The 16,183-nt window shown below is 37.8% G+C and overlaps 1 protein-coding gene across 2 annotated transcripts in view; it reads right to left on the bottom strand.

The window, feature by feature from the left end:
- Positions 1–15,763, bottom strand: part of slc35f4 (solute carrier family 35 member F4) — a 31,410-nt gene extending 15,647 nt beyond the window's left edge. The window contains exon 1 of one of the 2 annotated variants that reach the window (XM_079852689.1): positions 15,361–15,763. In XM_079852689.1, coding sequence (XP_079708815.1) covers positions 15,361–15,610 — 250 coding nt within the window. In that variant the 5' untranslated portion in view covers positions 15,611–15,763. Of the gene's footprint in view, positions 1–749; positions 1,144–15,360 lie in introns of those variants that run through there. The other variant, XM_079852690.1, reaches the window with a different exon arrangement.
- Between the last annotated feature and the right edge of the window lie 420 nt (positions 15,764–16,183).

The following is a 16,183-nucleotide window of genomic DNA, read 5'->3' as shown; positions in this document are numbered from 1 at the left end:
TAAATTATCACTGCTGGCTAATGCCTCCTGTTTGTCCCTTTAGCCTAAAGGTAGCCTATTTATGAAGAGATAACACTAAATGCATCATGAACTAACATGAACAATTGTATTTTTATTAAATAACATTGACAAAGATTATAAAATGTTGTAAAAAAAATGCTCACTGTTAAAGTTGGTTAATGCATTAACTAATGTTAACAAATGAGACCTTATTGTAAAGTGTTACTCTGAAAACCCCACAGCACCATGAAACCTGTATCATGCTTAAATAGACAAACCGTACATCATTAAATAAAAGGTAATTTAATACTGAAAATGTGATATAAACTGCTGAGGTGGCTCCTTTTCTGCTTAGTTGCAAACACACAAAGCTCTGAAACCGAACACACACACACACACACACACACAAACAAACACACACTCGACACATTTCACACCATGCTAACTTGCAATTTTGTACATGTCTATTTTTTCCCTTTCTTACGTACACAATCTTTCCTTACTCAAACATCTAAATGAGAATATACACAGACTTAATTATAAATAATTATAGCTTAAACCATTACCCAAACTCTAACACTAGTCCTAAACTTAAACTTTAAAAAAAAAAAGGTTTAAAATAAAAACATTTTTTAAAATGTTTTACCTTTAAGGTTGTCCCTGAACATCTCCAAAGGAAGGTTTTCTCAGATCTAGCTAATTTCTGGGGACGATTTTGTATTCAGAAACACACAAACATTGCGTTTTACCTTCAGAGATGGGGCAGGTGAGCACCTGGGCGCTATAGGAGCTGAGAGGGGCCACTCGGGCCGAGTGTTTCTTCATTCTCTCCTCTTTCCTGAGCTTTTGGAAATGTGTGTGTGTGTGTGTGTGTGTGTGTGTTCGTGTGAGCGGCACGGCTCAACTCCTCCGACAAACCCACTTCATCCCCACGCGCATCTCTCCTGTCACTCCCACAGTCTCTTTCTTGTTCCTCTTGATATCTTTTACTTTGCTGCTCTCCTGCTGTTACTTTGCTCTTTCTGCTAACTGAACTTCTCTTTCTCTCTGGCTCTCACACACTCTCAACGTGACACATAAAATCGCACAGTTTCGCTCTAGTGTAGATGCTGCAGTGTCATGCTGCTATCCTGCGTCTCCTAGGGAGACTGGGCTTCAAGTGTGTGTGGAATGCAATCATCCCCTTCATATCTCTCTCTCTCTCTCTCTCTCTCTCTCTCTCTGTCCCCGCCTCTTCTCCTGCTCAGAGTATCCTTTGCTCTGTTTGGAAGGTAACCAAGCAGCTCGGGCTAATTATGCTGCATTGGTCCCTCTCCCCTTTTTCTCTTTCAACCCTTCGTTCTTTCTGCTTGTACAATCTGCCTTTTTTCAAGTCAGTTCTATATATACAGCATCCAGCGGCTTAATAAAGGCAGTATGATGAAGATGATTTAGTAGAGTAAAAAAGTAGCTTTTGTCTTTTTCTTGCTCTCTCTCCTTGCCCAATCACGCCCTTTCCTTTCTTCATCAGCACTTGTGCTCCACTTGAAGGCCCTTCACTGCTCGCTTTAGCAGAGGTCTTGTCTTGCTGTCTGAGTCTCTGTAGCGTTATGCTAATAAAACCGAGTACGGAGCCTTGTGGGACTCCATGAAAAGTATTGTCTCTGATTTCTGTGCGTTCCTGGATGAATCCGATCTCTCCTGTTAATCATACAAAGTGACAGGAAGTGGGAGTCTGGGATCGGTGCTGTTAATTTCTGATTTTGGGAAAGCTTGTGAAACACAAAAAAGATTTTTGAAGATTCTTTTCAGGATACACTGACCATAACTACTCCAACTTTCTTTTTTTCTGTGGAATACAAAAGGAAAAATTTTGCAGAATGTCAGAGCTGCTCTTTTACATTCAACAAAATCAGCGACCAGGGTTATGAGAACTAAACTGAAAGCTAAAAAAAAATTATTTTCTAACTGAAATTAAAATTAAAACTAGCATATAGTTAGCATAGTAAGATTTGAGATTTGCCTGTTCACACAAAGATGAATTTTAAGTGTGAAAATTCTATGTGATTAACATTTTAATTAGAATAAATGGCTGTAAATGTATCTTCTCAAACAGACATGAACATTTGCATGTGTCAGTGTGATGGATTGCTCTAATCTCTTTTCCACTGCACTGCAAAAAATGCTGGCCAACCGATAAGATTTCCTGTTTGAAAACATGTAAATACGGTTTGAATTCCTTTATTCTCTGTGACAAGTGGGTATCAGAAACTAAAATGTGTGCAGTGATTTGTGTACCGGAGTAACCATGGTGTTTCTGCTTGTCAAGAAGCGCCACCTACTGTCATATCGGACCGAATTTCCATGCCAGACATTCATGTTGGCTTTGTGGTCATCATATTCTTTTGCTTTATGGAAAAGAGCAGCTTAAACATTCAACAAAGTATCTCCTTTTGTGTTCCATAAATAAAAAAAAGGTTTGAAACGTTATAATGGTGAGTAAATGATAACAGGTTTTTTTTTGGTGAACTATCCCATAAAAGTTGTTTCATTCTGTGAGCTGTGCTGTGCTGAGATTTTATTGGACTAAAGGGAGTCTTCAAATTCAAATCACAGAGCGATTTGAGTATCGAGTAGACCTTTAGCAGGCCTGCCTGGACGGTGTCCATTACACGCTGCCCCTGTCTGCGGTTTTTATGGCATTGCATTTAATATGTCTCGATGATGCTTGTTCCTGTGGCCCCAGCTATTCACTCGATTAGCGATACACCCACACACACCTATATCTGCTTCTTCCATTGTCACACAACCTTACATACTGTATACACACACAAAAAGCTTTCTGCCTCTCATTCATTCATCTTGGCTTTGTTTAACACCACACACGCAAGCATGCAATGCCTCTAGTAATGCATTGAGGTCCGCTGCATACTCCTGAACTCAAATGAAGCGTCTTTGCTTAGCCAGCACTCATTATACTGGCAAATTTGCAGCAAGTTTTGAAGAAGAGTCATATTTCTCGGATAAGCTCAGAGCGTGTCACCAAACAGCAGCTCTGGTTGTACGCTGCCAGGAAATGTGCTTTGCTGCCATTGTGTTTAATGCCCAGTACACATTGTACGATTTTGGGCTGTCCCAGATGAAAGATGACCAACAGTGGTGATTTCTGTGGTCGTGGCTCCTAAACTGCGGTCTTAAGTTGTGCAGGGAGAGAGGTTCAACGACGGCCGTTGTCACTGTCTTGCAACCAAAGATAGGCTGCGATAATTTTCTGACAGTGTCCGAAATTTAGCATGATCATCTCATAATGTGTTTGCTGCAATGACTTATGTCTACTGACTAGCCAATAAAAATGCAACATGAATTGGCATATTGATCAACGCGTCAGGGTGCTAAAACTTAAAACTACTTACCTCAAGCTCCATTTACAAAATTGCCATGCCAAGTTTACATTTTTGCAATTCCATTAAAACATTACATAATACACTCACTCGCCACTTTATTAGATACACCTGTTCATTTAATGCCAATCACTATATAAATATCTAATCAGCCAATCACATGGCAGCAACTCAATGCATTTAGGCATGTAGAAATGGTCAAGATGATCCGCTGAAGTTCAAACTGAGCATCAGAATGGGGAAGAAAGGGGATATAAGTGAGTTTAAACGTGGCATGGTTGTTGGTGCCAGACGGGCTGGTCTGAGTATTTCAGAAACTGCTGATCTACTGGGATTTTCACACACAGCCATCTCTAGGGTTTACAGAGAGTGATCAGAAAAAGAGAAAATATCCAGTGAACGTTGCTGATGCCAGAGGTCAGAGGAGAATGGTTCGAGACTGGTTCAGATGATAGAAAGGCAACAGTAACTCAAATAAGCACTTGCTACAACTGAGGTCTGCAGAAGAGCATCTCTGAACACAACACATCAATCCTTGAAGCAGAGGGACTTCAGCAGCAGAAGACACACCAGTGACACTCCTGTCAGATAAGAGGTAACAAACTGAGGCTGCAATTCATACGGGATCACAAAAATTGAACAATAGAAGGTTAGAAAAACGTTGCCTGGTCTGATGAATCTCGAATCTGCTGCACCATTCAGATGGTTGGGTCGGAATTTGGCGCAAACAACATAAAAGCATGGATCCATCCTGCCTTGTATCAGTGGTTCAGGCTGCTGGTGCTGTAATGGTGTGAGGGATATTTTCTTGCCACATTTCCGGCCCCTTAATACCAACCGAGCATCATTTAAACGCCTACCTGAGTATTGTTTCTGACCTTGTCCATCCCTTTATGACCACAGTGTATCATCTTCTGATGGATACTTCCAGAAGGATAACACACCATGTATAAAGCTCAAATCATCTCAAACTTGTTTCTTGAACATGTCAATGAGTTCACTAAACTCAAGCGGCCTCCATAGTCACCTGATCTCAATCCTCTAGAGCATCTTTGGGATGTGGAGAAACAGGAGATTCACATCATGGATGTGCAGCCGACAAATCTGCAGCAACTGTGTGATGCTCTCATGTCAATATGGACCAAAATCTCTGATGAATGTTTCCAGCATCTTGTTGAATCTGTGCCATGAAGAATTAAGGCCGTTCTGAAGACAAAAGGGTGTTTCAACGTGGTATTAGCAAGGTGTACCTAATAAACTGACCAGTGAATTTAATATTAATAAAATTATATTAATAAATGTGTGAATACACACACACACACGTATATATGTATATATATATGTGTGTATATGTATATGTGTACACACATTCAAATAAATAAAAATACAATTTTAATTAAGTAATTATATATTAAGATTATTATATTAATTAATAATGTTTATGAAGAAATTTTATTCAAGGAGACCATTGGCTGGTCCACATAACATAGCACACAGACACACACATAAAAACATACACCAACAACCACACACACCCACTCAACTACTGTTAACTCAAGTACACATAACCTATTGCTACAATCTGATTAAAATCTGAAATTGACCACACATTTGACTACAGTTTGAAACAAATGGTACCATTAGTGACAAAAAGATCTGGCAATATGTCAAAATGACACTGAATTGAGTAGATCGTAAAAAACAATGTGGCCCCCAGAAGTATTTGGACAGTTAAGCCACATTTAAAATGTGTGGATTTTATTGCATTCTGTATCTGCATCATTGCATCTGCAAAAAAGATGATGCTAAACTTTCTACTGGGGCTATCTTTGTAATAACTGCTCCCAAGGTGTTTTTTAGTGGGTGGATTAAGTCAGCTCCCCTTCATTGTGTCCTATTAGAGTAACCCCAGGTGTAGGTAATGGCAGTATGTTCCAGTTAGACAAACACAACATGTCTATACACTTTTTTTTTTTTTTTTTTTTGTTATGGTCATCAAGGCTGCATTTCTATTTTAATCTATTTTAAAATGTAATTTATGGCAAAGGTGAATTTTCAGCTATTTTTTCGGTGTTTAAAGGCTGGCCTACACTAAAAGATTTTTAAAAATCTTATCAGATTTTCAAAATGTGACAGACCACAGTTTTGTTCGCACAAACGACCCGAGTCCCGACTGTGAACACCGGAAATTTGCTAAATCTCTCGTGGTCAAACGTGACTTTAAAGTAAACAAACATGGCGCACAACGGGCAAGAAGAAATGCTGATAAAAGTGTTTAGACTGCTTTTTACAGTAAAAAGAAAAAGGTTTGGATGAAGCAGAGATGGTTATATTGATACAAGGATTCATGGCTCTACCATTGGAGAAAGCGTAATGGCTAACTTGGATTGCGTGTGCCTTGATAACCAATCACATTACAGCCTTGACAGCCTTGAATTTCCGTAAACTGAAATTCTGTCGCGCAATTGTCCATGACTTCTCTTATCAAAAAGCATTTTATTCAGTGTAAACTCTAAAAATAGATATATCCAAAACTACTGTTTAACAGCTAACATGTTGAAGATGTTGAACATGTTGCTAATGAAGACATTAGCGGACAGGCTGTCAATGTATTAAATGTAGCTATTTCCTCACAGAAGCGATTTATTCAGCGTAGTGAAGCCTCTCCTCCATTGACATCCATTAAAAAACGGCCTCTTGTCTCCTTCCCAGCGTCAATCATATGTGTCAATATCTTTCCTGTGTTTGCAGCACATGCATACAGCTCTTCACCGCCAGCAGTGCATAGAGAGAGAAATCTTAAAAGACAGATTATATTTCCGCAGTTCAAGTATAAGATTATATTACATATTCACACATAGTTGATGATGGATTTTGTGTCAGGACTGCATATATTTTGTGAATTGTGATGCCAAGGAGAAAATTAAACCACAGCTTTTTTAATGACTTGACTTTTCTCTTGCTGATTTATTATTAAAATATTGCACTCACTAAACTATAATCTACTTCCATTAAGCAACAGAATCCATGTGCTCCTGTACGGAAACTAAAAAGCACACACATGGACCTATACTCAGTAGAGGTCTTATTTTCAACCTGTCTTTTTCAAACGGACACCTGCCATTTGAGATGCCTGTTGTTTCGTCCCAACGCCCCCCTCCTCTCTCATCCCTGCCATAGCAACGCCTGGCCCTTGTGTTCCACCTTCGATATTGCCACCGCGGCCCCATTCAGCACCTTTGTCATTTAGATCAGTGCCATGTTCCTCCACCATTGTCCACAGACCTGCTGCGTCCTTTATGCACGTCTATTAGCTGCGTTCTACGAGACGAGTGCGAGACAAGAGTAGAATAGTGCACCCACGCGCTGAGTGTTATACACACTTCATAACCAATCGGTCAAAACCCCACAAAAGACTTACAAGAGCCGAGGAGCTGCGTGATCTCCATAAATATATACTTTTTTGTCTTTATCACTTCAGACTCAGAAGATTTCAAAAGAAATTGTAATGGTCAGACTTCCGCTGTTTGGACGACACCTGGTCTTTCCTGTTAACAAATATGTGAACAAATATGGAAGACAATTTCCACCACATAAAAATAATAATAATTAGAATGTCAATTATGACATAAAATGAGATTCTAAAATCATATCATAATCATGAGATAAAAAGTCATAATGATGACATGCTAAGTCATAATTATCTGATAAAGTCAAAATTATGACAGTCAATTACGAGATAAAAAGCATTATGAGATAATTATGACAAAAATTAGAAATTATTTATGAGATACGAAGTCATAACTATGACAATATTGTTTGACTTTTTAATGAAATAATTGTTTATCTCATAATTAAGACTTAGTATCTCATAATTTCGGCTTTTTATCTTATAATCATGACTTATTTCAAAATGTGACTGTTTATCTCATAATTATGACTTTTTATGCCCTAATAATCAAGGCATTTTAACATTGATCATTAAACTAATTTACTGGATTTTCATGCTTGTTCTGTTGTCAAATGTCTTACTGGTTTTCATATAGAGGCTTTGCATTAAATGTTTATTTTGAATTTTACATGAAGAACTACAGTATATTTGACATTAAATAAATGTCCTTACTATGTGTCTTTAAGTAACAACACATAAATTACACAAATATAATATTATCACATAATACAGTAAAATGAAATAAAATTAAATGTATAGGTAGCGCAACTCTATTTAGACTGTATAAGCTCCGTCCCGATTTCCATTCTGTTGTTCTGAAACCGCTGGCGCTGTGGTTCTGCAGCTGGATATATCTCAAATTTTCAGATAATAAGATATCAAAACATATTGCGGTTTGAGCCAGTGAATTGGATCTAGGGATCAATGTTAAGCTGGTTAGTTTCAGTGGTTAAAGGTAGGGTAGGCAATTTTTTTTTATAAACACTTGTTGCTATACTGGTTGAAACTCTCTTCACATCTGATAGCAATCAATAATAGAAGTGGTCTAAACACTAAAACATGTACATCTTTTGTGGAAGTCTCAGGTTAAAAAAATTATCATCCAATCATTGCATTCGGTCCTACCTGCCTGTCAACATGTATTTCCACACCTCCACGCACTTGCAGACAGACAGTCACTGAGCGGCACAAAACAACAAGATAATGCTGCGTTCACGCCATGACGAGAAGGCAACCAGTGAAGTTCTACAACACTATCAACACTATCAACGCCGAAATGAATCTGCAGCAGTCAGGTGGTACAAGAGCTCTGTAAGTTGTTTACGTTCATTATTATTGCTATGTGCTTTGAGACATGGTTTATTTAACGGCATCTCTCGTGACGCTGCAGACTCTGCTGTGTGTGTTCATTTGTTTTAGAGGATGTGTGTCTTTGAAGACTCTCTGAAGGGAGGGTGCCGGGCAGAGGTGGACAGTAACAAAGTACATTTACTTGAGTACTGTACTTAAGTACAGTTTTTGAGTATCTGTACTTTACGTGAGTATTACTTTTTCTGGAAACTTTTTACTTTAACTTCACTACATTTGAAAGACAAATATCATACTTTTTACTCCACTACATTTCTGTCATGGTCCTCGAGTAGAAAGTAGTAACGTCAGTCAGGGGATGATTTTGGTTGCAGCCAGGGGTTGCATTTTGGTTGGAAAATAAAGTCGGGTTGAACCCGTAAGATTAACGTCAGAACCCAACGTTGGTTTGACATTAAACAGACGTTGGATTTTAGTTGGAAATGAAAGTCGGGTTGACATCAGAACCCGACTGATGCTGGTTTCTGACGTCAACCCGATTTTCATTTTCAACATTGGGTTTGGTCTTCTAAATGCGAATTTTAGCATTGTTTTGGCGCACACTAGCTTATAGATAACAGTAAGGCTAACATATTCATACTAAAAGCCAACAAACTTTAAATAGGGCACTATTTGAGGGAACAGACATTTGGGTGTCCGAATCTCACATTCACTCCCACTACTGGAACTGTGTTCTAGAAATACATGTGATATTGATATAAGGGTAGGCACTAGGCAGGCATAGATTCAGAGGCATAAGGTACTGTATGTATTACATACAACAATGCAACCATAATGCAACAATAATAAAACAATGCATTGACATTTATTTTTCTTACTTTTGATACTTAAGTACTTTTAAAAACAAGTAGTTCTGTACTTTTACGTAAGTAAAAATCGGTCTTTTTAACTTTTACTTGTAACGGAGTAACATTTGATCAGTAGTATCTGTACTTTCACTCAAGTAAGGAAGTTGTGTACTTTGTCCACCTCTGGTGCCGGAGTCTTATGCTTTCAAAGCTAGCCAGCTATTGCTAGCCTCTCTGAAATTGCCTACCCTACCTATAAGCCCTGCTGGTAGATGGTGTAACTACAGCCCCATGCAGGCAAAAACTGTTTCTATGCCATATAAAAATAATCATATTTATGGCTCAGTTGACTGGCTCACAAAAAAAGTAAATAAGTACCCATGAGCAAAAATGGCCATGTCTATATTGGTTCTTTAAGGGCTGCACAAATAGGAATAACTGTTAGCTTTCAACAGGTACAGTTTATTATACCTCTGTACAACCACTGTAAAAAGAGAGGAGTGACACCTTGTGTCCAGGCAAAGGGGTTGCAGCTCCTCTCTGAACTCAAACCTTATGATACGTTGTGGCCAAATAGTCATTCACTAACCCCTAATGCTAACCACTAACTGAACGCTGGTAGCAGCAAATGTGCACATGATCAAGATTTACCCCATCTAGCCTTGATCTGTATTGATAGCTACTCTCAGAATCAGCCACATCTGAAGTAAAATATGAAAATATGCAGTAAAATGATTCACAATTTGTCCATGTCAGTGGGACCATCACTACATCAGCCTGAATCAATGAACGAGTGAAGAGATATATGTCAAATGACCAGATGGGGGCAGCACAAGAGTGCACAAAGTATAAAGCATTCAGCCAATTTTGTGCTGATCTTGCAGCATATGAACAATCCCTGATCAGTGATTTACTAAGACTAAAATGGTTTTAAGAGGTTTTATGATAATGGCTTAAGATCAACTCCACAGACCCAGGAAAGTTAGTAACATGTCTGAAAATCTCAATGCCTGTAAGAGAAGTTTACAGAGATGTCCAAAAAGTTTGGAAAGGCCCCAGGGCAAAGTGGGGTTTTGGACAACATCAGCATAAATCCTTATCATTTTGTGATGACTTTGCATGAACAAGGGATAACACAAATTATGCAAACATTTTATTAAATAAAAAGGAATTCAATACTAGAGCTATTTATGAATCATCTCTAAACTGTGTTCTGATTGGTCTGTGTACTAACCTTAATTAGAAATAGTTTTAATAATTAGTAAGGTTTAAATGAACTTGAGCTAAATATCAATGAAACATTCTCAAATACGAATAAATACTGTAACAAATGTATTGCTGTTAGTATGTAACAAATGTATTAGTTAATGTATTAAATAATAAAGTGCACCTATAATGCTATTTTAAAGTCTCCTAATTTTTAATATTTAATGGAAGCTTATTGTGAATTGTTACCAAATAGTAACTTTAGTAAAAAAAAAAAGTTTTTGACTAAAATGAGACTAAATTGCCACTAAATAACACTTACTTGAAGTGTGAACATTATTTTTTATTTTTTAAGGTGATTCAAGGACGATTACTCGCGTCAGCGGTCCGTTCTGAAGTCTGTAAAGCTCCCATGTGAGCCCACAGTTAACAGCGCCGCTCTGGCTAAGCAGATGAGAAGAGTCCCATTAGACTTGTATCTAAAAATAGCTCTCTTAGGCGAGGTGGTCTGCAGTCAGAGCGACCGTGCAGATACATTTAGATGATCACTGACTCGGGCATCTCCATGTATGAGAGGTCAGAAGACAACAGATGACACCAACAGACTGTTTCTGACAAAACGGGTTTAAAGCGTTTTTTGGGCAATTAGCAAAATGTTAGTGTTTCGGGCAAGTTAGTGGGGTAGGGAAAGGGAAAGGTAACGGAACATGTGGAATCTCAAGTCGGTTTTCCATCCAACTATTTTGATGTGCATTTTGAAAATGCGCATAAGAAGTGTGCCACACAAGTCGCAGATGTAGTATAGGTCATAAGCCCCGCCCTCTCCATGTAATCTAAAGGGACGTGAGACAAACTAAACAATCAAATTACACTTCAACATTTTTTTTCCAAAGATGGTTTCTGTCATTTTAGGAAGTTTTTATCACGCTGATGTAAGTTCAAGTGTTCGTTTTTAAAATAAGTTTGATTTTAGTTAGCTATTTGATACTATAAAAACAGGAGTGTGACGTCATGATTGACAGCTGAGATTGACAGCTTCTCTGAGCAAAGTAGTCACTGAGGCACCAATGGACTTTTTCAGGATTTTCGGGAGGAGATTGGAGCTTTAACTTTAATTTCTATATTTCCACGACTATTTATTTCACTCCGACATAATGAGTTGTTCAGCAGTAAACTGCATACTAACTGATTCTGCAGGAGTGTGGACAGGACCTTGATATCGCGGCTCTACCTCATGTTCACTACTGCACAGACTCCGGCTACAATATGTCAGCGCCATATTTGGACATTGGCGGCTTCAAATGAAAGAGAGTGAAGGTGCGTCGTCCATATTTTTTACAGTCTATGATGGAAACGGAAACGGAAATATACTCTCAGAATTAACATAGAAATTTAATGCTTTAGACACAGATGATCTTGATTTGTGTTAGTTCAAAGGCGCGTTAAGAAACCGTTTTTTTGTGCGAACTTGTGACCAGTTGTGTACATGTAAAAACACCATGGCATGGCATTATGCATTAAAGGTGCAATATGTAATATTTTACAGCTAGTGTTTGAAACGGGTACTGCGGTCCAAATTCAAAATATTTGAGAGGGTTGTTTCTCCCGCCCCATCCTCCTCAGACTCAACACTCACGCGGGTTGCCAGATTGAGGACAGCAATCGAGAAGGCAACAAGCCTTATACACTGTAAGTTGATTAGTTCAGGTATCCGCATTCTAGAGCTTTTTAGATGGACGCTGAGGCTTTTTAGGTCCGGTAGAATCTGCAATCTCTGATCCAGTTCGTTTGCTGGCTTCCGTGGCTTCCATCGCTGTGTTTTCTGCCAACTGGCAACCCGGGGAGTCACAATACTATTGGGTGAATTGGCAGTGGGCGGGATCACACAGACCAAAACAAAAACAGACATTACGACATGGAACACACATTTCAAAGTAGAATAACTGGCTGTAGCATTGTTTCTTGGAGTATGTGAACATAGCATGTTTCCTAAATCTCTGCAAACATATTATGGTATTTTTGTGCTTTAGTACAGTCAAAAAAACAATAAAACAACATACAGCACCTTTATGCCCAACAAAAGGTTCGACAAACATAGCCCTTGACATTCATATGGAATTCAGAATTTTAAACTCTAGTCATTTTGCGGAGGCTACCTACCAATGTTGTGCCAAATTCTTACCCCTGCCAGATTCTTACCCCGCCCCACCCCATAAAAGTCCTCAGTAGGTATATGATTATGGAAGGGGGGCGGGGTTAGGAATAACCAATCAGGGAGCGGCCTCAACTAGGGTGGTAATAATGTGGGAGTCGAAATTAGGCACAACACCGGCGTATCAGCATAGCGGCTGTTTCAGGTCCCAAATTTCATCAGTTCTTCTGCGTCTCCTCACAGCATTTAATAAAATGATGTCCAACTACACAAATAACTCTCTCCGAAGCAATGGGCTCCATCACAACAAGTTCCCCCAAGATATAGATATAGATATAGATATGTTTGTTCATGTTCCTGCACAAATTAAGCCCTGGTAAAATGTGTGATTTTTTTTATTTTAAAGCTTTTACTTTTTGATAACAAGTGACACATCAGAGATTATGGATTTTTCATAATATAGAACAAAAATAAAACAAATCTAACATAACGAAATACACTGAGCATTTAGTACACCTAATTAACAAAATAACAATGTCCAGCAGTGACATCTAAAGGTAGGAAGGAGGAGTGCAGTGTCTCTTTTGTATCCTTTGAGCGCCTTGCATTGTCAAAAAGTCCTAAAGTGATGAGGAAAAAGTGAAATGATGATACAAAGGATCGAGTAATGCAAGTAACTTTGTTTTCCTGTTTATTGATTGAATTTGCATTTCCTGCAGCCTGAGGCTTATCCATTTCACTTTTGGTGTGAAAGGGCCTTTACATTTGGCAAAATTATAACTTTTTTTATTTTTATTTTATTTTGTATTAAAAAACTAACAAGCAAGCTCAGCCCAGTTTAGAAAAAGCAAAACAATAAAATAAATGCAAAAATAATGTAACACTTTACTTTCTATAAAAAGTAACTAAGGTAGTTAGTTAGTTACTTTTCAGGGAGTAACGCAAATATTGTAACACATTATTTTTTTAAAGTAACGGTTGTACTTTTTTTTATTGTACTTTATTTGGTGCTGAGTCAGGTCTTAAAACACAGTCTCAGAGGAAACATTTCAATGTGACAACTTTGCATAAAAAAACTTCTGAAAAACCTTTTCGGGTTATATTTGGCTGATCACAGTATTTTTTAGCTTTTAACTAAGTGCTCATATAAATAACTTTTTTTTGTTGTTTTAATTGGCATATCTGGCACAGCCCGTTGTGTGTGATGTGCGAGTGGCAAAGATGAATACAGTAAAGATTTATCGGTACCATCCATCATCCTCAGGGACTTCATCACACACAAATGCATCCACACGTACTGATATTCATTACATATGATTCATGTACTTACATACTGCACCAGAGTAATAACGGCACACCAGGGACACAGGCCACTACACCACCGCTCATGTATTACATTTAAATCCTGCATGCTGCTAACAAAAGCGGAACCTTCAATCTGTCCTTGTCAAGACTCTTTCGATTGCATTACACTACTATTGAAATTCAGGAAAGGCACAGAGACCTATAATTAGGATCCAATCATCACTACTCCATTCACGTTGTCATTTTAAAAGGTGTTCAGTAAATCAGTGTTTACTACTGTTGCGTTCTGTCTGATCACACTTCTTGCTTTATATATTGCTTGTGATTTCTTGTTTACTTGTATGCACAATGGCTTATTATCATTGCATATACGAGTATGCTATATGATTTGCTTTATTTTATATTATAACAAAATTCATTCATAAAACATAAGCCAATAAAAATGTATTTAGCCTACAACACAATTGGCTGCAGAAATTTGTTGACATAATTTACTTCACTGATGGATCTAAACTATAAAGAAAGTGGCATTTTATTATTATATCTTTTATTGTTATATATCTATTACATTTTTAGTTTCAGTCTGATTTCTCAAATCTAATTTCCCCCTATTCTTTATATTTTTATTCCTTCATATTATGTACAATATCATTCAAAAGTTTGGAAACATTACTATGTTTTTGAAAGAAGTCTCTTATGCTCATGCATTTATTTGATCAAAAATAACTGTAATATTGTGAAATATTATAACAATTTAAAATAATGGTTTTCTGTTTGAATATACTTTAAAATATAATTTATTTCTGTGATGCAAAGCTGAATTTTCAGCATCATTACTCCAGTCTTCAGTGTCACATGATCCATCAGAAATCCCTATATGCTGATTTGATACTCAGTCATTATTTTAGAAACAGTTGTGCTGCTTAATATTTTTTTTTACAATCAGTGATACTTTTTCAGGATTCACAAAGAACAGCATTTATTTAAAATTGAAAAGGTTCAAAAGGTTATAAATTAATAGCCTACTTTTATTCAGCAAGAATATGTTAAAGTGAAAAAAAAGTGATGGTAAAGATTTATATTGTTAGAAAAGATTTCTATTTTGAATAAATGCTGTTCTTTTTAACTTTTTATTCATCAATGAATTCTGAAAAAAACCACAGGTTCCATTTTCGATTTCTGATGGATCATGTGACACTGAAGACTGGAGTAATGATGCTAAAAATACAGCTTTGCATCACATAAATAAATCATATTTTAAAGTATATTCAAAAAGAAAAACATTATTTAAAATTATAATAATATTTCACAATATTGCGTTTTTTATGTATTTTTGATCAAATAAATGCAGGCTTGATGAGCATAAGAGACTTCTTTCAAAAACATTAAAAATAGAAATGTTTCCAAACTTTTGACCGATACTGTATATTATATCCAGTAATTTCACCTCATCATATTCTGTTTTATTCTACATTCCACCCTATTCTAAAACTCAGAAAGTTTTGCCGACTAAATTCATGTGTTGATCAGATTTATTTATGCAGCACGCACATAACTTGTGAACAAAGCCAGATGAGACACACAGCATGTGTTTTCTCCACATTCACATCGTATAGATTCATCGTCCAAGGCCACCACAGTGAACAGACTTGATCTCGACACCATTACAAAGGCTACATTTTTTTATTGCGTGTGTATTTAAACACTTACTTTTGTGACTGGAGTACCCGGGGTTATAGCCATAATAGCCTGTAATTCGTAAAATCCGATCCTCAATGTCATGGAGCCCGTTGGCCGTCACTTGAGGCGCTTGATCCCAGCGGCTGTTCACCTGCGGAGACGCCTTGCCCGGTAACGTTAGGTGCGGGCTCTTGCCTGGTAGGTGTGGGCTCTTACCCGGTAGGGTCTCCAGGCGAAAGCAGGGCTCCTCTCCCGAATCCTGGATATCCGTGCTGCTCATTTTACCTCTGAACGGGCAAAATGGCAGCTTTCATGTAACAAGCGATAACCATACGAAACCCGCTGTTGAGAGCATCACCCGAGTCAAATTCCAGCACACGTTTCTTTGAGGAGTCTCTCAGGGTTGTTGTGTGAAACTTGCCCAGCGCGTTTACTTTCGTGCATCAGACAGCAGGGGGCGTCACGCTGCTCCGAACAGATGATAGTAAACACTGGAGGTCCGATTCATTTTAGTGAATCGGTTCGTTTCAATGAACAGCTCTATAAAAACCAACCGTTTCACTTATCATCGTTTTATTATTGTGGTAAATACATTTTTAGATACTACTTTAGTAACGGAATTTGTCAGTTTTACTCATGTGATTTCCAAACGCTGTGCGATTCGGTTCGAATGAATCATTAAAACGAACCTGTTCAAAAGAAAAATTCGCTCGAGATTCGGATATAACGGATAAGTTAGTGCACCAGTGGAGTGCAGTCGTTATTAGGCTACAAAAGTGGTGACACAGTGTGTGTGTGACTGTGTGTGTGTGTGTGTGTGTGTGTGTGTGTGTGTGTGTGTAAAAGGCACTGC

This window comes from Squalius cephalus (genome assembly GCF_949319135.1).
Source record: "Squalius cephalus genome assembly, chromosome: 20".
NCBI lineage: Eukaryota > Metazoa > Chordata > Actinopteri > Cypriniformes > Leuciscidae > Squalius > Squalius cephalus.
This window is presented reverse-complemented; position numbering and strand designations above follow the sequence as displayed.